The sequence below is a fragment of the Gossypium arboreum genome, chromosome 4 (assembly GCF_025698485.1).
Source record: "Gossypium arboreum isolate Shixiya-1 chromosome 4, ASM2569848v2, whole genome shotgun sequence".
Lineage (NCBI taxonomy): Eukaryota > Viridiplantae > Streptophyta > Magnoliopsida > Malvales > Malvaceae > Gossypium > Gossypium arboreum.
In genome coordinates this window covers 2,690,007-2,715,768 of record NC_069073.1, presented here as the reverse complement: position 1 = coordinate 2,715,768, position 25,762 = coordinate 2,690,007, and the positions used below count along the sequence as shown (strand labels likewise).

The window sequence follows — 25,762 nt, the reverse complement described above, 5'->3', positions numbered from 1 at the left end:
AAATTTGTTATAATACCTTTTATATAGACACCAAAACAAACAATTAACAATATAATTTTAACGGAGCGATTGTTTTGCTTACTCATCTAATGTACAGGGACTAATTTGCTCATTTTTTAGTAGAATAGCTAAAATGCAATCTAAGATATAGTAAAAGTAGTTTTGTGGTACTTTTACTGATCCTTGGCTACATCGGGTTAAATATTTAAATATTATACTTATATATACTATTTATTAAGTGTTACTAAGTTGGTGTCACCCTCGACCGAGTCACATAGTTAAGAAATTACGAAAATATTATTCTATAACTAAAATGAGTTATATTATTTTAGGGTATTTTAGTCTATTCTAGCAGCTTGGTTGCAATTTAGTGGCTTGACCACATGTATCTAATCTAACAGTTTAAACTGTAAAATTTTGATGGCACTGTCCAAAGTTATCTGTTGGTGTGATTTGGCTAGAGGAGTTACGGGGGAGCTCTATTTTGGTGTGCAGCGGAGATGAGTAGGATGTTTTTTGATAAATCTACATTCTGATTGGTTTTAAAAAATACCGCATCTACATAAATATACATCCTTTGCGTAGTTCTGTTCTGGTCTGATGGGTTGTGTTGTTTTGTTATATTAGCATGATGACAACCTTTGTGATACTCTGGTCTGTTTTGTTCTGGTTTTATACTCGCTATTAAGTTTTTTGTGTTACTCTGATTTATATACTATATTTTGTTAATTGCAATTGATGTTGATTATACACTAGGCTTTATAGCTCATATTTTGGTTTAATCTTTGTGTGTTCAGGTAAATCTCTAACTTAGGACTGGACAACGTGTAAGAGCTTGATTTGTTTTGCAATAATATAAAAATGCTTTTGATCTTCTGGGTTTGTAGTCTGTTTCTGAGCTTGTATTGGTTTTTGCTAAATTCGTCAGTAATTGATAATTTTTAACGCAAAATATAAAACAACTCAAGTCAACAAAACGAATTTTGGTTTTCAATTAAACTCTAAAAAGATTTCCTACCACGAATCAAATAAAGTTTTGAATATTTTCTGAAATTAATTTTTAATACATTGATATAACTCATCCAGATTGCAAGAAGACACCAAATGTATGAGAAAAAAAAGAAATAGAGGGTTTGTAAAAGGCAAAAAATAACCCACTCAGAAGTTGGCACTATCATTAAGCAAAACAAAAAAGATAAAACAAACGACTTGGAAAATAAAGTTTTTAAGGTTTCATTATCAAACATATTATTTTATTTTTTATGAATATACTTTTCATCTTAATGACAATTAAATGATATTTATATTTATAATAATGTTAATGCTAGTTTATGATAATTATATATTTTATTTTTTACATAAAAATTTAAGTAAAAATTCAAAATTTATCTAACCCTTTCAAAATTTACTTTAACATTTTAAGTTTTATTTATTTAAAATTTCGCTTCCTTATCTTTTAAATTTTAAATTTAAATTTATACTAACTATTATAATAGATATCTAATAAATAAGTTTTTTTCTTATATTATTACATTAATTAATGAAATTTCATTATAATTTAGACTAATTATTATTTAATTAACAAATAATTATTTAGTAAATTTAAAAAACAAAACAGGTAAATGTAACTAGAAGTACACATGAAATGCTTTTGTATGTTATATTAGATTAAAGATTGAGGGTAAAAAAAAAAGGCTAATAAATATAAATCCATAGAACAACCTGAAACCCGATGCTATATAAGTTTTTAAAAGGGTTTTAGTCTTTTAATGAAAAGAAACCAAAACCACCTGCAGTGGCGGTTTGTTTTCTGTATTAAGCAAAAATCAATCAAATTCCAGAAAACGCACGATATTTTCATCTATATGAAAAATGGGTCTTAAGCAAGAAGATATACTCAATAACAACTCCAAGAAGTAAGCTTTTGTATTGGTTTTCTCTTTCATTTTTGTATCATTTTACGATATATTATTTGATTTTGTTTGATTTCTGTGTTTAATTTTTTTTTCTTGGGAAAACCCACTAGCTTAAATGTTTCCGAGATACCAGTGGACAAGCAAAAGCTTGCTGCTCCAATAAAATCTGCTGTTGACAAGTTTCAACTTCTCCCTGAGTTTTTAAAGGTGATTTTTTGTTAATTTGGTATTTATTTTTATGTGAAGATGTTTTCATTCTTGAACTGAATTATGGGTCTTGGGCATTTTTGTTTCTTATTATAGGTTAGAGGATTAGTGAAGCAGCACTTGGATTCATTTAATTATTTCGTTAATACCGGAATAAAGAAGATTGTTCGTGCCAATGACCGGGTTGTATCCGATGTTGACCCTAGTATTTACCTCAGGTTTGAAAGCATTTTTGTTTATGTTTTGGTGATGATTGCTATAAAATATATTTTGCCATCTTGCCGATATAGGCTCCATTTAAATGTTTTTATTTTTAAAAAAGAATTTTTTTAGAAGAAGCAGAATGTAATCTTTTTGAACAATTAAAAATAAATAAAAAAACGTTCTTTTGGAATGATTACATACTACTTATTTAATTTTTTGTATTTGTTAATTTCAGATGTGTTTTGGCTTAACTATTTGCTCGTTTCTAATAAAATTTGAGGAATTTTCTTTTTAGTAACATTTGAGGGAGCAAAAAGCAGGTGGTGGGTTAGTGATAATAACAACCACACGGAGCCTTAGCTGTTTTACTGTCATGAATTAGTTTGGTTGCCTTGTATTTTGTTCCTTGATGTTCAGGTTATGACTTACCTGTCCGGGGAATTAAGTTTCCTATGGTATAATTTTTATTTTATTTTTCTGATCATGTTCATTTGTGATTTGTGTTGCTGTGCAGGTTTAAAGATGTTAGAATTGGTGAGCCTTCCATGACTGTTGATGGGATTACTGAAAAAATTAATCCCCATGCGTGCCGGTTGTCGGAAATGACGTATGTACAAATGATTTTTCCTAAATACATTAGTAATTTTCTAGGTTCAACTATTTCATATAGACATTGTTGGAGTTTGTTATTTTTGTGGTGTTATAACAACTGAAGCTTTAAAAGGAATAGTGAGTGGTACATATTGTTCTGTTTTGTCCTATTAATATGCTGTTAATTTTTAAGGTATGCTGCACCGATATTGGTTAATATAGAGTACATTCAAGGGAGTCATGGGCAGAAAACTAGACTAGAAAAGGTACATCAGATGCTTCAATGATGTGTGTATGATGCAGAATGATAGGTGCTTTTATGTAATACAACATCCGTTCGCTGCAGAATGATCTTGTTATTGGAAGAATGCCCATCATGTTAAGGAGTTGCTGCTGTGTGTTACATGGAAAAGATGAAGCTGAACTTGCGAGGCTTGGTCTGTGTTCAGTAAATTCAAAATAATTGTAATTGCTTTTCTCACTTTCTTCTTGTTATAATATATATTTTTTTATTGTTTGATATTAGGTGAGTGTCCTCTTGATCCTGGAGGGTATTTTGTCATTAAAGGAACGGAGAAGGTAATTCAGACCATCTTTGTTGCATACATATCTGTTTGCTTTGTTCTTCACTTGCTTCACACGCCCACAAATATGCTTGTTCGCTATAACATGCTTTTAGTTTGACAGCATTGCCATTCATAATATTCAATTAATATTCATGATGGGCCAGAAAATTGTAGTAAAGTAGCTGGTGAATCGTACATTGAATGGATAAAAATATACGACATTAGTATTATGCTAATTTTTCCAGTTCTACCTCTTTTGATGTAGTATTTCTAATGGACCCATCAGCAAATGGTCTTGATATTTTCTCTCTGGATTGTCTGATAGGATTTTGTTTGGATGCAGTGATGATATAAATGTAGTTACAAAATCCATTTGGTATTTTTCATCCTAAGTAATTTCTTCTTTACCTTTTCATTTCAATGATTGGAAGATAACTTCAAAATCGAATAAGAATAGTACATGTAAAATTTTGTTGCTTTAAGAATAATTCATATCATGGTTCTTGGAGTTATGATTGTCTTTGTCTTTTCACTTTAAGTACTTGTTTTTCACCCAGGCTCTTTTTTATGCGCATTCTGAGTTTGATTTACCTGATATAGACATATTGACAGCCGTATTTGTTGATACTTTTTCTTTTCGAACTCTTCTCGTTGGAATTGAATTTTATTTTTCTCTTCTCTTGTTAGTCTCTTGTTTTTCAAATATTTATTGTTCTGTTTCCTGATAGTATCTTATCATTGTAATGTCATGATTCTGCCAATGTCTTTCAGGTGATTTTAATACAGGAACAACTCTCCAAGAACAGGATAATTATTGATGCAGATAAGAAGGGAAAGTGAGTTGTTCTTTCAATTATTTATGACTTGCTAATGATTGACTCCTCCACTTTCTTATCGTGTGCAGTACTAGAATTTCCTTGGTTCCATATATAACTCTGGTTGTAATAGTTATCGTGGGTTGTAGAAGAGTGTAAAGTAGGGGGTTAAAGTCTTCTTGTTTGTCTAGTTGGTTCTTGAAGACTTTATGTAATCTGTCATATATTTTATTACTTGCTAATGAACTTACAAAAAAATCAGAGATTTTATTAGCAAATAATCAATTAAAATGGTCTAGCTTATGGTCATTTAGCATCGCTGCCTGATGGAAATATGTTTTGAAGCTCATAGAAGGATTGGGAAGGAAACAGTGACTTCTATTGATGCACTGCAATTTTAGTACGTAAAATTTTATATTGCTTTATTCTGCATAAAGTATTTATGCATTCAGTTTGGCATATAGGATGAGCAAGGTCTTGTTATGGACTTATTGTTTCAACCTGGGACTAATCTTTTTATTGTCATTCTACTCGGTTGATACATCTATCTTTAGCTGTATTAGTATAGCTATCGCTTTGTTATAGTAATTTCCTTTCCTATCAATTTTCTCATTGTTTGTATTTGTTCTAATTTATGTCAGTTCTACTTGATTCTTTTTTTTCTCTGCCCCCAGTATAAATGCATCTGTGACAAGCAGTTCGGAGGCAACAAAAAGCAAAACAGTTATTCAGATGGAGAAAGAGAAGATATATTTGTTACTCAACCAATTTGTGAAAAAGGTCTTGTTGCATCTTACTTTCTCTTCTTTCCCTGAAGCGTTATTAGTGTTGCATTACTAGACTTCAGTTTTTGCTGAGTATTGTTTTCTCACAGATCCCTATTATGGTGGTCATGAAAGCAATGGGGATGGAGAGTGATCAAGAGGTGGTGCAGATGCTTGGGAGAGATCCTCGTTTCAGTGCCCTCCTTTTACCTTCTATAGAGGTAAGCTATATGGTTAAGGGTGTGTAGTTGTTCATAATTTGTATTATTTAAAAGATTGGTAAATAGCTTCCTGAAAAGTCGTTTGCAAATAGCTTGAATACTTATGAAAGGAATATAAGGACTTTAAAAATGTATATATTTCTTATTAAAGGGATAGTAATAGTTTGATTGATGAGTTGAGGGAAGAGCACTTGAATGGTTTATCAATTTGCTGGAATGCATCAATATATAAGAGCAAATTTTATGATTGGATTACAATAATGAAGCTAGAGATAGAAAATGACTTAGGTAAGAGTCTTGAAACTAGGATTCGATTTCTGAACTCCTATAGAGATCTTATTCAGATCATTGTGAGATTCTTTATCCGTCTCAATGTTTCTCAAGAAAATTGAGAAGTTTTCATGCGTTGTTACTTGGGACTTGGGTGTTAGTGTCGGATACGGATATGTATCTGACATGGGTGCAGTTCATATTTTTTAAGATTTCCATGTATTTAGGGGGTCATTGGACAAACCCATGGTTGGATATGTGTCAAACACAGGTACTTCAACAAAAATGAATGGTCGGAGCAACATAGGTCTCAACTCCACCCTCTACTATAAAAAGCTATGTAGTTTGTAATTATACTGAATTTAGATTTCTGAAATGAAATTCAGTTTTCCGTCATATCTCTTCTGTGTTCCATAATGTTTCCTCTCTATTTTTGTGTTCTTATAATCTTGCACAAGCACCTCCATTCTAAAACCTGTACTTTGTACATATCTATCCCTTCTTACCCTGTCATTGCATGTCTGATATGTGTCTAATAGTTTTGGCATTCCATTAAACCCTGTTCAACTCCTATCTAGATCAGATGTTACCTAACTTGGTAATGTGTCTACTGTTTAGCTGCGAGTTAGTGCATACAAAATCCTCATTAACTAATTTCACAATTTTCTTTTTGTGAGCCATCTTATTATTTAGTCATTAAGCATTGGCGTCATAAAAATGATCTGCATCTGGTATTTCAGTCTTGTAACATGATCTGTGCCATCATGGTGTTGTTAAAGAGTGTTTTATGCAACGTGTTCTGGACTATTCTGGAGTTATTCTTGTCTTTGGATAGTGATGCTTTTTTAATTTATTTATTTGTTCTTTTCTAGGAATGTGCGGGTATTGGCATATATACCAAGGAACAAGCATTGGCCTACCTTGATACGAAGGTTCAATTCTCTTGCTTACTTTTGTGATAAAACTTATGAATTTAGCTTTTTATATCTAGATTTTAGTGGCCACATGGAACCTTATTTAGATGTTTATAAGTTAGTTTTACTTTAATTCTAATCTGCAGTTTTTGTTACTTTTATGCAATGTTTTAAAAGTGAAAATTCTGTGAGGCCTTATCAGCTTAATGATCATGTCAGTCTTGAAGTATGAAAGGAAGTGGTGCATAAGTATTGAACTTTTGCTCTTACGGCCTCTATTCTTTCATAAGGCTCCTTATTTTGCTGGCTGTTAATTTACTTTTAAGGTAACAATCAAGCTTGAGCCAATCATTATGGTTGGTCCATTTGCATTCCCGACTACAAGGAGTTTCTTAACTCCATGAAGGTTTCTGTAGTTTTTGAGGAGTTTCCATTTCTTTTTGTGGTGTTATTCTTTTACCCTTCTTCTCTTTATTAGGAAATCAACTAATTTATGAGTTACAATTAACTCAAACATTTATAATTGTGCTTGTTCATTGTTTAGCAGTAGTTTTAGCTGAACCTACGGGTTTTTATTTTTGAGAGCTTTCTTGTTAAAGTCAGAGCCTGTTTGAAGAGTTGATGCATCATTCAGTTTGTGGGTTTTCCCTTTTCTATATAGTTGTTGTACGATGTATATTGTCATTTTTGTGCCAATAATTCTGGTTGGTTCAAGTTTTCCTAATGATTGCTTCCTTTTGCAGGCTAAAAGGCCTTTATATTATATTATATTATATTATATTCATGCTCATTGTTCAGCAGTAGTTTTAGCTGAAACTACTGGTTTAAGGTTTTTTCCAAGAGCTTTCTTGTTAAAGTCGGAGCCTGTTTGAAGAGTTGTTGCATCATTTAGTTTGTGGGTTTTCCCATTTTCTATATATTCATTGTTGTTGTACTAATATACATGCCATTTTCATTTTTGTGCCAATACTCCTGATTGGTTCAAGTTTTCATGCTGAATGCTTCCTTTTGCAGGCGAAAAGGCCTTTATATGCTAGTTCGGCGTCTGAACAGGTTTTTCTTAGTCTTTAGTCTTTCTCTGAATAAATACCTGTTTTTGCACATGTAGATGCGATTGAGAGCTTTTCATCAATGGCAATGAAAAAAAAAATCTATGATTCCAGCATTGTTTTACTAATTTAAGTTAATGAGTCTATTTATCTATATTATTTTGTTTCTTTGTAGGATGGGAGAGCTTTTTCTATTCTTCGAGATGTGTTTATTGCCAATGTTCCAGTAGGTTTTGTTTTAGTTCTCAAATGACAGTATTTTGGCATCAACAATTGTTTTACATTTAATTTTCTCCTTTTAGGTGCGCTGCAATAATTTTCGTCCAAAATGTTTGTATGTTGCGGTAATGCTGAGAAGGATGATGGAAGCAATCTTAAATAAGGATGCTCTGGATGACAAGGTAGCTATTCATATAGTTGAAAATGTTTCCTTTCAGTAAATTACCCTGGAACCCTTAGGTTGAAGATATTACACTCAGTCATTAATTGGAAAAATTATGTTCCATCATAAAGAAATACCTTTTAGATTATAATATAGTTCAATCATTAGAATTCTGTAGGCTTCCGTTAGAATGATGACATGGAAAATGATGATGAAAATACCTTTGATTAATGGTAATGCAAGATGCTGAGATTAATCTAGTGGTCTGTGTGGAAATTGTTTGATAAAATTCTTCAAAGAAAACAGTAGTACATTTGCCTCTACCCAAAAGTGAATGCTCTTCAATTTAAAGATCTTCAGACTTTTGGGGAAAAAGGCCAAGCAAGGGAGAAGAAAAATTTGGTGTTTGCATCAATAGGATGAACGACTACCTGGAGACAAAAGAAATTACCCACTAGTACAACCAAACCTAAGTCCTCTCTTTACGACTGACATTGATGGAAATTCCTTCAAAACTATCTTTTGATACTATTTGCTCGGCAGTCTTGCAATCCCCCAATTTAATTTCTGTTTATGCCTTACGATTTCAATTAAATTTGTTCATACGGTTTCTTATATTTGTACTGTTTGACTCTGAATTCTGATATTCTTTTGCTTGAAAGTGGTGAAATTGCCTCTTTAAATCTCTTGCAAAAGTATCCATTTAAACAACAAATTTAATTCCAGAAATGGGCATTTTAGTAATTCCAAACTCTGTTACTAATGTTAGCACAATTTCTGTGGGTTGTTAGTTTTCCATACTCATGTACTTGAGTGTAATTACAGTCAAACTCAATGATTTTTAGGTAAATACCCTTCTCTTTTTTAGCTTTTGGCAAATGTGAAGTCACTACTAGTGTGAACTGATAGTTACCCTTATTATGTAGCTATATAACTAAGAAAGTACTCGGAAGCAAACAACAAGAACTCCATTGCTTAAATGCTAGTTCATCTAGAAAAACAGCACTAGAAGCTCTATCCAATTAAACCCATGCCAATCCACTCATCTAAAACTCCAAAGATTACGTTCTTCACTTTACTGCAGCTGCTTCTCAAAGTTGCTACTGTGTTTAGTCCTTCCGGTCAAAGTTCTCTATAACATTTTTCTATTCTAACCATGGTCACCCCTGAGCAAAGAGAAAGACACGTGCCTTTAAGATAAACCGAGGTCGTCCATCAGACAAGTTTGCTGCAATTTATTGTTATAGTCCTTTTTCCATGTTTTTCTGTCCAAGGCAAATGAGGTGTTGTGCTGTGTCATAGGTGCTAGCTATTCAGGCATTTGAAGAGCTTGTGGAAGCATGAAAATTGATGGACATTTTACAGTCTGATATATGCAAGCTTACTTGTGCGAGGTCTTTAAATGGTTTCCTTTATTTTGTAGGATTATGTGGGGAACAAGCGTCTTGAGCTATCAGGACAATTAATCTCTCTTCTTTTTGAGGTATTATTCATAATTCTGCTTGTTCCTCAAAACTTATTTACATTGCTATGTAGTTCTCAATGTTTTCAGCTGTATTCATTGACTTGTTAATGTAATAGGATCTATTCAAGACCACGCTTGCCCAGGTTAAGAAGTCGATTGATGGTGTCCTATCAAAGACCAGCAGATCTAGTGCATTAGACCCTTCTCAGGTAAGTGGCAAAAATAGCTATTTTCAAGGCAAGCGCTTTTGCCAATCCCAGTGTGATTTTCAAAGTTTTGGGAATTTCTTAGCTTTAAATCCTGTCTATTATCATCTCAGATTTGGAAAAGCCAATCTATTTTGTACTGGTGGTAGGTGGCTGTGGAGTTAAGGATGTGGGGAGGGTGTTAACAAGGAGAGTTGGGGTTGTGAAGAAAGATTTTTTATGGTGAAAGCATCTCCATTGAGTCACATAATTTGCTTCAGCTTAGGCTTCTGTAGATTGTTTAAAAAACTTGAACATGCTAAACATTGATCAACAGTTGAGTTATTGCCCTAGTGCTAAAAAAGTAACAATGGTCTGAGCCAAGTATCAACTGGTTGAAAGTCCAACTAGTGTGACTGTATAGTTTGAGTTGTAATTGGTTTCATTTCTACAGCATAACGAACTGGAATCAATGCAAGCACCAACTAGCTTGGCTGTGTAGTCAGTCCTAGTTCTGTTTGTGTTTCGCATTAACGACATGAAGAACTGGAATCTCACCCATGCAAATCGCCCCTCTTATTTATACATTATTCGCTATTATGAAGAGAAACATACATATTCCTTCTTCTACCTAGGAACTGCCTAGGTTTTTTATTTGACTAAAAAAATAAAATCTTGAAGCTGGTTCTACATGTAAATACATGCAAATTGCTCCTGTTATTTATGAATTATTAACTATTATGAGGAGTGTTATGAGAATAGGAGCAGATGAAGTTTTACAGAAAAGAACTTCTTGTATTTACATCTTAAAGGTAAACCAGTTTGTACAAGTTACATTAGGAAAGAAATCAAATAAGATAAAAAATAAAAATCCCTAAGATTATGCTAGAACATTTACATAATATTCTCTAACGCGAAGCATACAGAATCATTCTTCCACGAAGGATTTAGCATTTAGGAGCTCCTAGGCTCCATGAGACAGTTCTTGTTGGATTGAAAATGTAAAAGCTTAAAAAGAAAAGAAAACAAAAACCTGTAAAAGCTGGTTCTACATATAAATATATGCTTTAATCTCCATATTCATTTTGTTTCGCACTGATTTGTTCTTTCTTCTTTTAGATCTGTTTTCCAGTTTTACATTTTAATTTCTCAATCCATTGTAACCTTTTTTTTCTTTAAATTTGTAGTTTTTGCGTCGTATGGAGTTCATCACTGCAGGGCTTGAAAGGACCCTTTCTACTGGAAACTTTGATATCCAGCGGTTCAGAATGCACAGAAAAGGCATGACACAGGTATCTATCATCCTCTCAATTGGTTTTTATTTATCCATTTTTCTCCCGTATGTTCTTGGTACAATCTCAATTGATGGAAAATCTTTCACTGATAGGTCTTGGCAAGGTTGTCCTTTATTGGAACTCTGGGCTTTATGACAAAAGTCTCACCGCAGTTTGAGAAATCTCGGAAAGTAAGTGGACCGAGGGCCTTACAACCTAGTCAGGTGAGTGTGATGTCTCTGGATTCATTCAAAATACATCAACATGGATTATTCACTAATAGTTACATAATTTTTTTCAGTCTGCTTATTTTTTTTCTTTTATTCTTTTCTTTTTAATTTTCTCTAGTGGGGAATGCTTTGCCCTTGTGATACTCCAGAAGGTGAAGCTTGTGGTCTGGTTAAAAACTTGGCTCTAATGACTCATGTTACTACTGACGATGATGAGGGTCCATTGGTTTCTTTGGTATGCACTTATTCATTTGAAATTGCTTTTGTTTGTGAAGTCATTGTCATAGTTATAGCATAAGTCTAAAGTAAATAGCGAGGAAATACTTCCCGTTGATATCAAACAGTCTTTGGTTCTAAAATATAAAAGTTCGGTTTGCTAATGGAAATCCATTGGGGAACAAGATACTATACTATCAAGTATTACAGGTGTTTTTGGTTTGATTCAGTTTTTTAGTACTTCATCAACTCTAACCACATGGAGCCTTTATGTTCCTTAATGTGAACTTATCTATTTTCAGGGTGGTTAATTTATTTATAGTTTCATCACATTAAGTGATTTCTAGTCAAAATAGAAAATATCTGCATAGCTTAAAGAAATTTGATATAAGGAAAAACAAATTTCTTTCTGAGGATCAATATGTATTTCTTGAAATAATATGAGAAAAAAAATACTATGAAGTAGAGAACTTGCTTGTGTAGTATTTACTATGAGAAAAGAACCAAAAGCAATTTGGTGTGTATTTTTGACTTTTTAAAACCCCACTTATGAATTTAAATATTACATATATAAAAGGGGAGATTTGATCAGAAAAGAACTAGAATGGTTCAAGAAGAAAGCTAAAAGAGGAAAGAAATTAGAAAGAAGCACCTGGATATTTAAAGGAAGAGAAGTTCACTTCAAAAGAATGAAGTAGTGGGGATCTAAATTGAGTAAAACTAAAATTAGTAATAAGTCTTTTCACACATGTGGTTTGTTAGTGTAATATTCAATCAATAGCTTGAATTAGAAAATAAACATCATGATTGTTCCTACAAGGTTAATCCATGGCTATCATATTGCATTTAAATCTCTTATTTTTATTCTTTGATCAGAAAAATTCAGTATTCTTGTTGACATTTTATTTTACAATCTAAAATTGTTTTGTTCATTTGATTTTATTATATGATTATAATTTTGAAAGATATTAAAATTTAATTAATTAATTCAATTACATAAGACATTATATTTGGTTAGATATTTTACTGCAACTTGTTTGTAACTAAATTTAGGACAAACTCAAAGAAAAGAGTTATTTTGCGTCTCAAACTGAAAGGATGCAACCAATTTTTAGTCCTCATCTATTTTTTGATACTACTTAGTCCTTATCAATATGCCTAGTGCTATCATTATTTTGCCTATGTTTTCATCTCAAATTCATTGTATTCTTTTTCAATTACAGTGTTATTGCTTGGGTGTTGAGGACTTGGAGCTACTATCTGGAGAAGAGCTTCATACGCCAAATTCATTCCTGGTTATGTTGAATGGGCTCATTCTTGGCAAACATAGAAGGCCACAGGTGCTTCTAGTGTTCCTTTGAAGCCTAAAACAATTGATATCCAAATTTGGAAGTCACTCAATTAAACTGAAATATAATTAAAAACTGGTCTAGACTGTTGGACAGATTGTTTTGCCTTTTGATGCTTGGAAAAAGAAAAATGAAAAATAAGATGGTGATAAAAGGACTTCATCAGTAGAAATTTATGTATTAATATGCAAAGGCAGCTCAGTCAACTTTAATCTCAATCACTTTGCTGTCTTTTACCTATGTAATGTTTCTTTTTGTGCTTGATTTAAAGGTATACCCTTCAAAAAGTGTTGAGATTACAAGTTCATCCTTGCTACTTTTGTAATTGTATCTACTTGCATTAGATCACTGTTGTACACTAATGCATACATGTTACTGTTTTTTCGTGTCCTTCCTTACAGTTTTTCCCAACTAGTAACTTTGTAAGTTAATAAGGATAAACTAATGTTGTTAGTGCTTGTTTGTTTGAAATTCTGGGCTCTTCTGCTTTGGTATGATAGCATGTTTATTGCCTGACTCATTAGGACGAAATACTTGGTCGTATCCTCATTATATGGCAGCTCTTTTTCTGGTTGGAAGGCTTCCTATAGCATTTGATGAACTTCTCTATTTTGTTCAACCCGCTTCTTGATAAAAATAATATTTTCTTTTAAGTCTTTTAACAATTATCTTATATTCAGAAATTAAAAAAATTAGGAACTTCCCTGTCGTTTTTCAATTCCTAGACATGCATATTTGTTTTGTAAAATATATGCATATGTTTATTAACTTTGTTCCACTAGTTCAGTAATATTGTCTCCCCTTTATGTAGCATTTTGCTAATGCTCTGAGAAAGCTGCGAAGAGCTGGCAAAGTTGGCGAGTTTGTGAGCGTCTTCGTAAATGAGAAGCAGGTAAAATATTCTTCCACTTAAAAGCTATGTAACTAATTTGCATGTGATTATATACCTTTTCTTTCAGTTTGCATAATCATGCTGTCTAGTCTTAATAACCCTTACACTCATGCTAAGGTCTAGATCAGCTTGTAGATTTATCTTTGCTTTACACCAGAATTATGATTGTAGTTCATGTTTGGAATCAAAGCTGTAATGTTTGCTCGTGTATAAAGATAGATTATTTATTTGCAATCGTCTCTGTTGGTTTTGGATCTAACAATCATCCAGTTGTGCGCTATACTCGTATATTGTGTGTTTTACAAGCATGTATGGTGCAGTAAGTGTAATTAGTTGCTGATCCAACAACTAATGTAAAGAGTCATGTCCAATGTTGAACATAATGTGAACATGTAAATAGGTTTGATAATTAGATGTGTTCATGATCATATACTTCTTGGAATGTCTTTGATGCAGGAGCATCTAAATTAGTTAATTATTTACTATTTTATTTTTGTTATAGGAGTCTATTTGTATTAAAAATTATTTTATTAAATATTTAATGAGTTATTTGATTAGGCTAAGACTTTGTGTGATTCGGATAGGACTCTTAGTAACAGTTCTAGTTTAAATAATCTACTAGAAGGTAGCATTGTTCGAGTTTTACTATAAATAAGCTGTAAAATATTTACAGCCAGATTATTATTCTTATTATTTTCTTTGAATTAATACAAAAACTAGAGGTTTTCTATAACCCTAAGTTTTCTAGAGTTCCATCTTGCCTATTTGTTTGTTCAGCTCTTTTATTAACTGCTGTTTTCTCCCTTAAACCACTTCAATCTTGTATAGTGAATTATTAATTTTTGTTTTATGGGATATAGTTCTGTAACTCCCTTATCCTTCCAAAATCTGATGTAAGGGTGGGTTGAAGAGAATCCTTTGAGCTGCAGGTACTATTTTGAATATTTAGCTGAAACAAGTCTGGTTGATCTCTTTCTCACTTTAATATTGTCCCTGATAGAAGCTTCTTTATTAAATTTCTGGTCGCCTTGTCAGTTGTATTCAGATATTTGTTGGTATTCATGTGTATGTCTGTGTATTTTGTAATTTTCTAAATAAATATGTTTAAGAGGGTTAGTTCAGGAATTTGAAATAAATGGCACCTCAATAGATGTTTAAATCCTCACCTGTCATGTGGAGTCTAATAGATAACAAATATACAGTACAAAATGTAGAAGATAAATTCTTTTATCACATTAAATAAGTGGTGAGATTCTATTCGGAGAAACTATGGGGTATATGGTTAATCTGAAATATTGACAATTGCTCCAAAACTGGCTCCAATTTCCAAAATGGAGAAGATGAGATAAAAAGATTATTTTGGGAAAGAAGTCATGAAGCTTGACCCACATAAAAACAAATTTATGGATGATTTCCTTTCCAAAGGCCAGGTTCTTCACATCATTAATTGATATGCATGCATACATCCACACATATGAATTAATGCTGAATCCCACTGAGTGCATGTTCTATTCTAATCCCTTTCAAACAGTTGTGTTGCTGTCTCCATATCTGGTTCTATTCGTTTTCTATGATCATGTTGAAATTGGACTAAGTGCAGATGTGACTAGTGGTTTTCATCGTGCATTTTCTAATCTAATCCCTTTTGAACCATCACATTGCTGTCTCCATATTTGGTTGTATTCGTTTTCTATGATTATGTTGAAATTAGACTAGAGTGCAGATGGGACTAGTGGTTTTCATCGCTCCTGTATACTGTATTTTTTTCTTTTATTTTAAAATTTTACTGATCCTTGAGATTTAAAAATATTGATCAGCGGTGTGTTTACATTGCTTCTGATGGGGGTCGAGTTTGTCGACCATTGGTAATAGCTGACAAGGGAATATCAAGGATCAAAGAACACCATATGAAGGAGTTGTTGGTAAGAGTTTTGTTTCCTGTTTATCCAAAGAGAATACTCTTGTTTAAAATTTAATTGTAAGTTTTGTGCTTATTAAGGATGGAGTGCGTACTTTTGATGACTTTTTAAGTGATGGATTGATTGAGTATCTTGACGTCAACGAGGAGAACAATGCTCTGGTTTGTTTAACCTAATGTTTTAGAGATTTTTCATCTAGTTGCTTCAATTTATAGATACTTTAATTTTAACAACATGATTATCTGTTTAGATTGCTTTGTATGAGGGAGAGGCAACACCTGAAACAACCCATATTGAGATAGAGCCTTTCACAATTTTAGGTGTTATTGCGGGGTTGATTCCTTATCCTCATCATAATCAATCACCAAGAAATACCTATCAGGTTTTTTACATCACTTTCTGATATCTTGAACTTGACATAGTTCTGAACTGTAACTTTGCTCTTACCCTCTCTAAATGTTTCTGTATTCGTAGTGTGCAATGGGGAAGCAAGCAATGGGAAATATTGCATATAACCAGGCAAGCCGTATTATTCAGTATTCTGTTAATATATATTTTTCTTTCTAAAAGAGTCCTTGTATTCCACTAAATACGAAATTCAGTTCTTGAATTCAAGAAGAAATTTATGAAGGTTTTGTCAGTCTAATACAAGCGTTCACTGTTTTCCATAATCTGATATTGCACTGTGCATGTTATATGCTCACGTATCATATAAACTCCACTTTTGTTTTCTGAAAAATATCTATCTTAAACTTGTGATGGGTTTTTGCCTCAAGAATTTGAGGCATAGAGTTGTTAAAAATAACGGTTACTCTCCTAATGCTGCAGTTAATGTCAAGTCTGCTTATGTGTTTGCATTTTATTTGTTGATTTCTGTCTCCTTACAGTTCAATAAGATATTTCTTTTTTTTTTTTTTTTTTGGTGACACGTCTCCCAGCTAGATATTCTAAGTTTTCTATTTCATCTTTTATGTTTGAGTTTAGCTTGAGACTTCTGTCCATATGCTTTTAGCTAAATTTTCTTTATTCCTGGCTGAGGTGGTCTCTTTTGTGCTGTAGTTGTGCCGGATGGACACATTACTTTATCTATTGGTGTATCCTCAGCGGCCATTATTGACAACAAGGACAATTGAACTGGTCAGTAGTCTGCATATTGTAGCGTATGAGCACACCATTTTGTACTGTAAATTGACTGTCATGGCTTTCAGGTCGGATATGATAAGCTTGGTGCTGGTCAGAATGCAACTGTTGCAGTCATCAGTTATAGTGGTTATGACATAGAGGATGCAATTGTCATGAACAAGTCTTCTCTAGACCGTGGTTTTGGTCGTTGTATTGTCATGAAAAAGTATACGGCTTTTTCATCCTTATGGGGGCTTTTCTTATTTTTCTGATTAGATCTTGTAATCCTGCATGGCTTAGCAATTACATATTATCTTCTGTGTTCTCTGTTGAGCAGGTCTTCTAACGTTATTCAAAAATATGAAAATGGTGCAACCGACAGAATTCTTAGGCCACAGAGAACCGGACCTGGTTTAGAGAAAATGCAGGTAATGCATTCGCTACATTTCCTGTTTGGACGAATGAACTGCCGCATTGTCAAATTACTGGTTTTTTAAGCATGTCTTATGCTGCTCAAACAATTATTTGTTTGTTGAGATTACATCTTTCTCTTTTTCTGTAATTTCTCACTATTTTTTCTGTAACTTGTGTCCCCTTCCAATAACGATCTATAGCAATCTAGAATTCTGTTGGTAGTGAAATTCCTCCTTCAATATGGTGGATAACAAGTTGACAATTAATTTTGGAAGGCAACTTTAATAATTTCTTTTCCAAATTACCTTTTAAAAGATGACCTTTTAAAATTAGACACTTTGAATCTTTTTTCATTAAAAGAGATGGCTTGGGTAATAGAACCTTCAGGATTTTTATTTTCTTACCAAAGGGGTCTGTTAATAGTTAAAAGAGGAAGCTATATATTTTCTGCAGTCATACAGAACATAACTAGGGTTCTAGGACTGTTTCACATCTTGACTCAGAAAACAATTAGACGCCTGAATGGTCTGGTTTACTATAACGTGCTTTATTTCTAAGTTACTTTAGCTCAGGTGTAAACGTTGGATATGGATGTGTTCAACACAAGTATGTTCAACTTTTTCCGAAAATTTCCATGTATATGGAGGATCTTTAACTAGTTCAATTATATTTAAATGAGAATGCAATGCAAGTAAAGTTTTATTGGTCTGTTAGCAACTGGTAAATAATGGACATTTGTCTTTTGAGTTTTTAATGTGCTCTCCTTATGCAAAGAACACTTTTCATATTCAAAGAGAGGTTAGGCAATATTAATGCTCGATCAGTTTGAGTTTCTAATGGTGAAAATGAACTTGCTACCTCGTAATATCCTTCGGAAAGTCCCTTTTTCTTGCCTCAGGTGGATTCCTTTGCATATAAAAAATTAACTTTTTTTTTCTTTTATGCATCCCAACTCTCAAAGTAATGACTAATCAGAAATTTAGCTCATTATTAGTAATTTTTGGAAACTTAGCATGGTAACTTTCTATGTGCAATCACTGTTTCTAATTTTATTAGATTTTTTTTGGGGAGGGGGGAGGGATGATTTCCGTTAAATTACAATTGTGAAGTTCTTTATGTAGATATTAGATGATGATGGAATTGCTTCTCCTGGGGAGATTATTAGACCAAATGATAGCCTCCTTAATAAGGAGGTCCCTATTCATACAAGAGGGACTCGCGTATCTTCAGATTCTCTTCCAGATAGGTAAGTTATTCATTTTAATTTTTCACTAAGCCTCTTTTTGATCTTGTGTTGCTATGAAAAGTTTTTTACCAATTTCTATTTGCAGTGCCTATAAACCTGCAAGGCAATCATACAAAGGTCCTGAAGGAGAGTCTTGTGTGGTGGATAGAGTTTCTCTTAGCACTGATAGGAACGGCAATCTGTCAGTAAAATTTTTAATACGTCATACTCGTAGACCTGAGGTAGGCAATATTGATTTGGCTTCATTATCATTTTAATATTTTTCCTCAGAAAAGCAGGGTTGACCTTGTTTTCTTTTTGTTGCTCCTTTAATGTGTATTTTTTTTCAGCTTGGTGACAAATTTAGTAGCAGACATGGCCAGAAAGGTGTTTGTGGTATTATCATTCAACAGGAAGATTTCCCCTTTTCTGAGCGTGGCATTTGTCCTGATTTAATTATGAATCCTCATGGTTTTCCAAGGTAATAATTTTTTTGTTTTAGTCATACTATTATGATTTGAATGACTAGAATCTAAGGCATTCACCCCTATCTCTAGCTCCTATTGGCTAAAAAAGACAGTTTCTTGGACTGATAAACACCTGAGAAGGCATTCACTTGTTACTATTTCTCTCACTTTCTTTTCTCATTGAGACATGTTGTGATGCATGAACAACTAATTACTAAATAACACTGTGGGTCAATTTAAGCATGATTACCCTATCCCTCTCTACCTTAAAGGAAAATAAAAAAGGATAGGTGGTCACCTTCATAAATCACTTGTTATTTGTGAGCTGTACCTTATGATTTTGCATGTAATATATAGCATCACTGTACATGTCCAATAAAGACGCATAAACAACCAAAATAAATGACTGTTTTTGCTTATTTGGGTCTTAAGAAGAAAAGTGTTTTTGGTCTTACAAAATGATTACAGTGAATGCTTACAAATGGGAAAGGAGATGGATCTAACAAGAGATCTGTTTTGGGGTGGAATGTGGAGAAATTAAGTGCTTGACTTTATTGGAGCATCAAAGAAGCACTTGTTGAATTTTGGTTTGCTTGAGGTGGTTGGTTGATTTTATGGATCTAGGCAACTTTAATTTGTTTTCTGATGCAAGTTTTGATGTCTGGTTTTTGGTTCTTCAACTATTGTCCTGGACCTCATAATTTTTATGCATATCTCAATGAAAGAGGATATACATTTAAACAACATAAAGTAAAATGCTGCCAACACATCATAAGCTTCTTGTTCAGAATGTTATGGAATTTCATTTTATTATTGTATTATGTTGCTAGCATTGCTATTTTCAACTTATTGCTTGATGCATGTTACTGCTCTTTTTTGTTTTTGTTAGTCGAATGACTGTAGGCAAGATGATAGAGCTTCTTGGTGGCAAAGCTGGAGTTTCATGTGGTAGGTTCCATTATGGTAGTGCCTTTGGCGAGCCTAGTGGTCATGCGGATAAGGTTGAAACTATAAGGTTACTTACTACCTTCCTTTCCCTGACCCTTCCTCTATATCGTTTCATTTCTAGCATAGCAAATTTATTATATACTCTTGATCTTTTTCAGTGAGACTCTTGTCAAGCACGGTTTTTGCTACAACGGCAAGGACTTCATTTATTCAGGTTTTTCTGCTTACTATCCTTCCCCCTCTCCCCTTTTCTTGAAAGTTGAAGCCTACTGCAGCTATCAAGATACATAGAGTTACGTTTTCTATTTCAAATGATGCATCTGGAATATGTCTACACTTACATAATAAAAGAACTATAGTTTCAAACTCATTATTTTAAGAGGTCACAAATATATTGGATGCATTGCTAGAGAATAAGTGTTAAGAAGCTATCTTTGTTGACACCCATCTTGAATGATGTGGATTAATCTGTTTCAGTATCACTGACAATTAAACTGACAGTAAGTTATGGTACAATATCAATATGACTGAATTTATTATTGCTTACCAATATTGATGCCTGTCTGATTATAGGTGATATATACAGAAGAATAAAACAGAATTTAGGATTGAAGTAACTGGAGATTAGAGAGGGGGGCCTAGAAAATGCAACTATTTTGTTTTCTAAAACTGGGCCTTTCACCATCAAAGAATGTGAAATTCCCTTTCAATCGTCATACACAGGATTGCATCTAGAACAGTGATATCATTATATAATTCATATTTTAGGTCCTTCATTTGAACTTTTTGGTAACTAAAATGCACTTCCAACTAGAATCTGAAATGATCAGTTCCTGAGGATTTTTGCCTCTGAATTTAAAAGGATGGAGTAGAGAGGATAATATATCATAATCAGATGGAAATCGGAATAAAGCTCTGTTACTTGTTTGTGAGTATCAGGCAGAAGTCCTATGTGTATGTTTGAACTTTTTCCAAATTTTCCATGTACTTGGAGGGTTCTTGGGGGTTCATATCTCTATATCCATGTCCTGATATTCGTTCAGCATGTGTGTCAGTCACAGTTACTGCAAAATAGGGAGAACATAGGAATGAAGTGTAACTTTTACCATTAATTTTATTGTTCTCTATCGCTTTTTAACACATCTTCCCAAATTGATTTGTGACCTTGGATAATTCATCGAGAGGCTGGAAACTTATTCTCTGTTTTAGATATTCATTATTCTGATTTAGGTTCTTAAAATGATATAATCCTGACATCTGCAAATTTTCTTCAGGTATCACTGGTTGTCCGCTGCAAGCATATATTTTTATGGGACCAATTTACTACCAGAAGTTAAAGCATATGGTCAGCTTTCATTTCTTTATTCTAATGTACATCTTTATTGAGTTAAACTTGAATCACAACAAAAAAATTTTATGGTTATTTTCTTTTGTACTCTGTACAAACTGATCGTTGGATTCTGGGACACGAGATGCGTACCTTAATCTTTTTAAGGTTTCCATTTATTTCAAGAGTCCTTGAAGGATCATATCCCTATATCCATGAAGGATATGTGTTGGAGATAGGAACTCCAAAAAAAAAAAAAAAATATTAAGAAGGGTTGGAGTAAGATAAGGGTTACTTAGGGCTGTTGGCATAACTGCCTTAGTTTTTGTGCTGCAATGATCCTAGACATAATAATGTACAAAATGCTTGATTATATCCTAAGGATAACACTTTATTTGACACCATGTACCCCATCTACAGCTTGACTCTGTGTCCATGGAGCAGCTGCCATAACTTCCATTTTTTGGTCCGTTTATTCTCCCCTTTATTTCTTTCTTTGGCCGAAGAATTAAATCTAAATATGAAGTTTTATGTGCTGAATTGTTCATAGTTTCCAATCAAAAAGGAGAAAAAAAGGAAACAAATTCAAGTTTTTTATACAGGAACATTTAACCTTTTCCTTAAGTTCTTGAAAAAATCTTTTATGGATTGCTAGATACTCAAGTCCATGAGTAACTGAAGCCATGGAACAGCCAAAATTCCTCTCTGATTTCTTTCTCCTTCTCTTCTCCCTCTTTTTGGATAAAAATAAGTAAGATGGATACCATTTATACCAAGCTAAGTGGTAATGTGTGAATACCATTTCAAATAGCTGTCTATCCTCGCTTTTGTTTTAAAGCAGCAACTTTAGTTCTGTTCTTCAAAACTAGCCTGTTCATTTTCTCTCATATCAGATATCTTCTTTCATTATCTATTCTTGTATTTATGTCTATTCTAGGCCAGTGGGGGGTGGGTGCCTTGATCTCAATAGTACCTCACGAGAAGCTTTTTTTATTTTGCTATATTACTTTGATTGGTTAATGTGTTATCACAGCTAAATTCATATATCATTTTATGTTTATCTAGCTTGCTTGATGGTTGTCTAATACTTGCATATTTTCCTTTCTAAATATGATATGCCTATTAGGTCCTTGATAAAATGCATGCTAGAGGTAATGGGCCTCGAGTTATGCTTACTAGACAGCCTACAGAAGGGAGAGCCCGAAAAGGAGGTTATTTTCTTACAGTTAGATGATTTTTGCTGTCATTAATTTTTACCTTAAGAAGTATTATTTGTTCTAATAAGTGTGCGCTTACGTATGTTTTCTTCACAGGGTTACGAGTAGGTGAAATGGAACGTGATTGTCTAATTGCTTATGGTGCCAGTATGTTGATTTTTGAGCGCCTGATGGTATCCAGCGATCCTTTTGAAGTCCAGGTATTTGATTATGCTTTAAGATATCAATTTTTACATGCACAGACTGTTCACAATTTGTTTAGAATTCTCAAGCAGTGGAATATAAAACAATGCTGCATTGTACTGCTAAAGAAATAGCAGCAAAAATAATGCTTGTGGTATATAGTGTATATCATAATATTTTCCACACGTAACTCACTTGAGAAGTAATCCAGCATCAAATCACTCCTGGAAATGGCTATTGAAAATAGGGCCCTTTTGCTTTCTTAAATTACATCTAGTCTCTTACGGCCACAGGTTGCAAAGGTTTTGTGCTTTTCCCAATCGGAAAAACTTAGTAAATTCTCGTTGAAGTTTGCTCATATGAAACATTGTAGTTCAGTTCACGAATAGCTGTTATTTTCGTATTTCTTAACATTGAATGAATCATTACCTGTTATTTATCCACAATTTTCTAGCAATGGTGAAGTAGGGTGCTTTCGGTTTACACTTCTACTTCTGCGATATTGAGCATAATCAGCTTTGATCTGATAATAACCTTCTTTGGATACAGGTCTGCAGAAAATGTGGATTGTTAGGATACTACAGCCATAAGCTGAAAACAGGGATTTGTTCTTCATGTAAAAATGGAGATGATGTTTCAACCATGCAACTACCATACGCTTGCAAGCTTTTAATCCAGGTAGATTCGGTAAACATTTATGTTATACAGATGATGTGTTTGAATTATCTGTGACAGTATTGCAGTAGGACCTGATCAAATAAAATATACAATTTCACTTAAAATTGGATGCTTATTGAAATTTGATTTTTAAATTAATACTCACTTGGTTCTAATAAAATAGTCAACTTTTCACTTTTGTTGTTTGAAAATTTTATACTTTTTGACTCATTATTTGAAATTTATTATTGATAACATCTAAAAGAAAATAGTTTCAACACTTTGAATTAAATAGGTTTTAGATATATGTTTTTAAATTTTAATTAATTAAAATATTTCATATAAAATTTCGGTCAAAGTTTAAAAATTGTGTAAAGAAAGTTAACTTTGACATTTTAATTTGGACATAGGAGTATTAGTTAGGCCTCTAATGTAATTTGTTTTCCGAGAATCACCATTCCTATACTGCATGTTGATTCTTACGGTTTAGCATGGGACTTGTTAGTCCTACTCCTACCGAGCACTTGTAGTTGAAAGGTTTCATCTGTCAATCGGACTATCTAAGTGTCGCATACGGGTATGTGCTGGTTTTTGTATGTTCAACTCTTTCAAAGTTTTTTCATGGTATTTGGAGGGCCTTAGGAGGGTGTCATATGGTCTTATCCATATCCAGATATGCCTTGGAAATGGGGTATTTAAAAGAAAATAAAGAGTTAGAGCAACATAGTATCTCCTCCTTCTGTCTCGGTTAAAGGGGCAGATAGCTCTTTACTTTACCAACCATTCCCTTTTCCTTGTTCATAATAGAAGTTACAACGCACCTGACCTGTCATTGTCCATGTTATTTACTATTTTCTAAAAACATCGAAATACAAAAGGCTTCAGATTCAAGTCCTCAGCCAAAAAGGATGGAAAAAGAAAAGTTAAATGACTTGTGTGTACTTAAGATTTCTGCCCTACATTTTAAAAGAGCACTGTTTCTATCGAGTTTGAGATTGCAGTCTCCAAATTCTCCTCTCCATTTTCTCTCTGTTTATTTTACAGTTTCCCGTTTCATGTGACATATAATAAGAAAAAATATTTGACTTTATTTTCAGTGCCTTAGTTTTGAACTTTAGTAGCGATTGTATAAAGTTTCAGATATTTGGATAACGAATTGGTTTTCTTAAGTTCGTTTTTTGCTCTCATTATGCTAGGTGATGTAATATATTCATGACTTAGCTAAATTTCGTTAGTAAAGCTTATCAAAACTGCATATGCTTATTGGATATAAAAGCTTTTAGTTTACTTTTCTTGTATACCTTCTGGTTTTTCATTCATATTCGGTTCAATGGCCATTGAATGCTTTGTTCCTTGACTACATTTTTATGCATTCATCAGTTCTTTGCTTTGACTTTTGTCGTTAACATTCTTCCCATTTCATGGCATTCTACCAGGAACTCCAGTCAATGAATATCGTTCCGCGTTTGAAATTAGCGGAGGCGAATTAATGGTATGTTCAGATTATTTGGTGTTAATGGTGTATCTGAAAATTTGGTAGCTATAGAGCAGATGGTTGGGATGTTTTTGGGAGGAAGAATTCTGCACCTTACCAATGTGCCCAGCATCAGGTCTGTAGAAATTGTGTTAGGAAAATAGGGAAGTGTTAGAAATGGATTCTCCATGCATGACACTACTATTTTCTTTTTTATTTTTACTGAAATCTTAGCTTGTGCTGTAACTCCTCCCAAGCTAATGTGGTTTTGTATTATTTACTTAAAGTGGTTTACAAATATAATCATTTTATTATTAATAATTATTATTAATAATTTCTTAATTCAAATTTCATTATTCTTTAGTCTAGACCAGATTTGATTATTCTTATCTACAATAGAAAGTAAAAAGAAAAACAGAGGTTAAAATACATTTCTCTATTTAGCTTATGAGGACTAAAATTTGATTTCAAAATTGCAACTTTAAAATTTATGAATTCATTATTTTTAAATTTTTGGTTCTAGAATTAACATGTTTGAAATTTAAGATTTTGAATTGTTAAAAAGAAAACCGCTGCTGTTGCAGCACCATAAGGAGAAGAAAATAGGGAAAAAGCTTACATTTTAGATTAGGTTATATAAAGGCTATACATAAATGATTTTGTAATATTGTGCTAATTAATATTAGAATTATGATATAATTATGCAAGATGTCATAGCTATTCACACTACCCTTCAAGTTGGTGAATGGATATTTTCCATCCCAAGCTTGCTAATAATATTTTCAAACACAGTGCTTGTCAGTCCTTTTGTGAGTGCGTATGCCAATTGATCCTCGGTTGAAACGAATGGGTTGCATATCAGGCCACAGTGTAGTCTCTCCTTGATAAGATGTCTGTTATATCTCAAAATTTGGTTTAATAGATTTAAAGTAGAGGTGTGCATGAGGCGGGTTAGGTCAGGTTCGGGTTGGGTTCAACTTAAAATTTAGACACATTTGATAGGTTAGCCCGGCCTGGTTTAAAAATTGAGTTTAAAATTTTATCTAAGTCCGGTGCAAATAAAAATGTTAAAACTTGAGCCTGACACGCTTGCCCATATTAATTTTTATATTATTTTTATATAATTTTAAAATATATATAAACCATTAAAAATATTAAAAACATCAAAATAAATATTTCTCAACAAATTGAAAATAAATTTTAAAAAATATGTATATTTAAATAACATTAAAATAGATGCAACTTAATAAGCAAATGCCTCTAAAATAATAACAAAATTAGTAAATGTCTTTAAAATAA

General features: G+C 32.9%; 1 protein-coding gene across 1 annotated transcript; it reads left to right on the top strand.

Moving 5' to 3' along the window:
- Positions 1-1,700: 1,700 nt before the first annotated feature.
- On the top strand, positions 1,701-24,811 carry LOC108460354 (DNA-directed RNA polymerase III subunit 2). Its single transcript, XM_017759814.2, has 38 exons — positions 1,701-1,916; positions 2,027-2,123; positions 2,220-2,341; positions 2,842-2,934; positions 3,112-3,184; positions 3,265-3,355; positions 3,445-3,497; positions 4,256-4,320; positions 4,974-5,079; positions 5,174-5,284; positions 6,427-6,486; positions 7,483-7,521; positions 7,693-7,743; positions 7,820-7,918; positions 9,323-9,382; positions 9,481-9,573; positions 10,737-10,841; positions 10,937-11,047; positions 11,172-11,288; positions 12,493-12,609; positions 13,430-13,510; positions 15,328-15,432; positions 15,510-15,590; positions 15,680-15,811; positions 15,904-15,948; positions 16,489-16,566; positions 16,638-16,777; positions 16,889-16,979; positions 18,087-18,211; positions 18,297-18,432; positions 18,541-18,671; positions 19,547-19,672; positions 19,764-19,819; positions 20,880-20,950; positions 22,059-22,143; positions 22,246-22,349; positions 22,882-23,010; positions 24,426-24,811. The coding sequence occupies exons 1-38, from the start codon at positions 1,873-1,875 to the stop codon at positions 24,477-24,479; spliced, it is 3,477 nt and encodes a 1,158-aa protein (XP_017615303.1). The 5' UTR covers positions 1,701-1,872; the 3' UTR covers positions 24,480-24,811.
- Positions 24,812-25,762: the final 951 nt, after the last annotated feature.

Coding starts and splice junctions, on each gene's coding strand:
- LOC108460354 (XM_017759814.2), top strand. CDS start 1,873: ATGGGTCTTAAGCAAGAAGATATACTCAATAACAACTCCAAGAA. Junction 1,917..2,026: donor CTCAATAACAACTCCAAGAA/GTAAGCTTTTGT, acceptor AAAACCCACTAG/CTTAAATGTTTCCGAGATAC. Junction 19,673..19,763: donor GATAAGGTTGAAACTATAAG/GTTACTTACTAC, acceptor GATCTTTTTCAG/TGAGACTCTTGTCAAGCACG.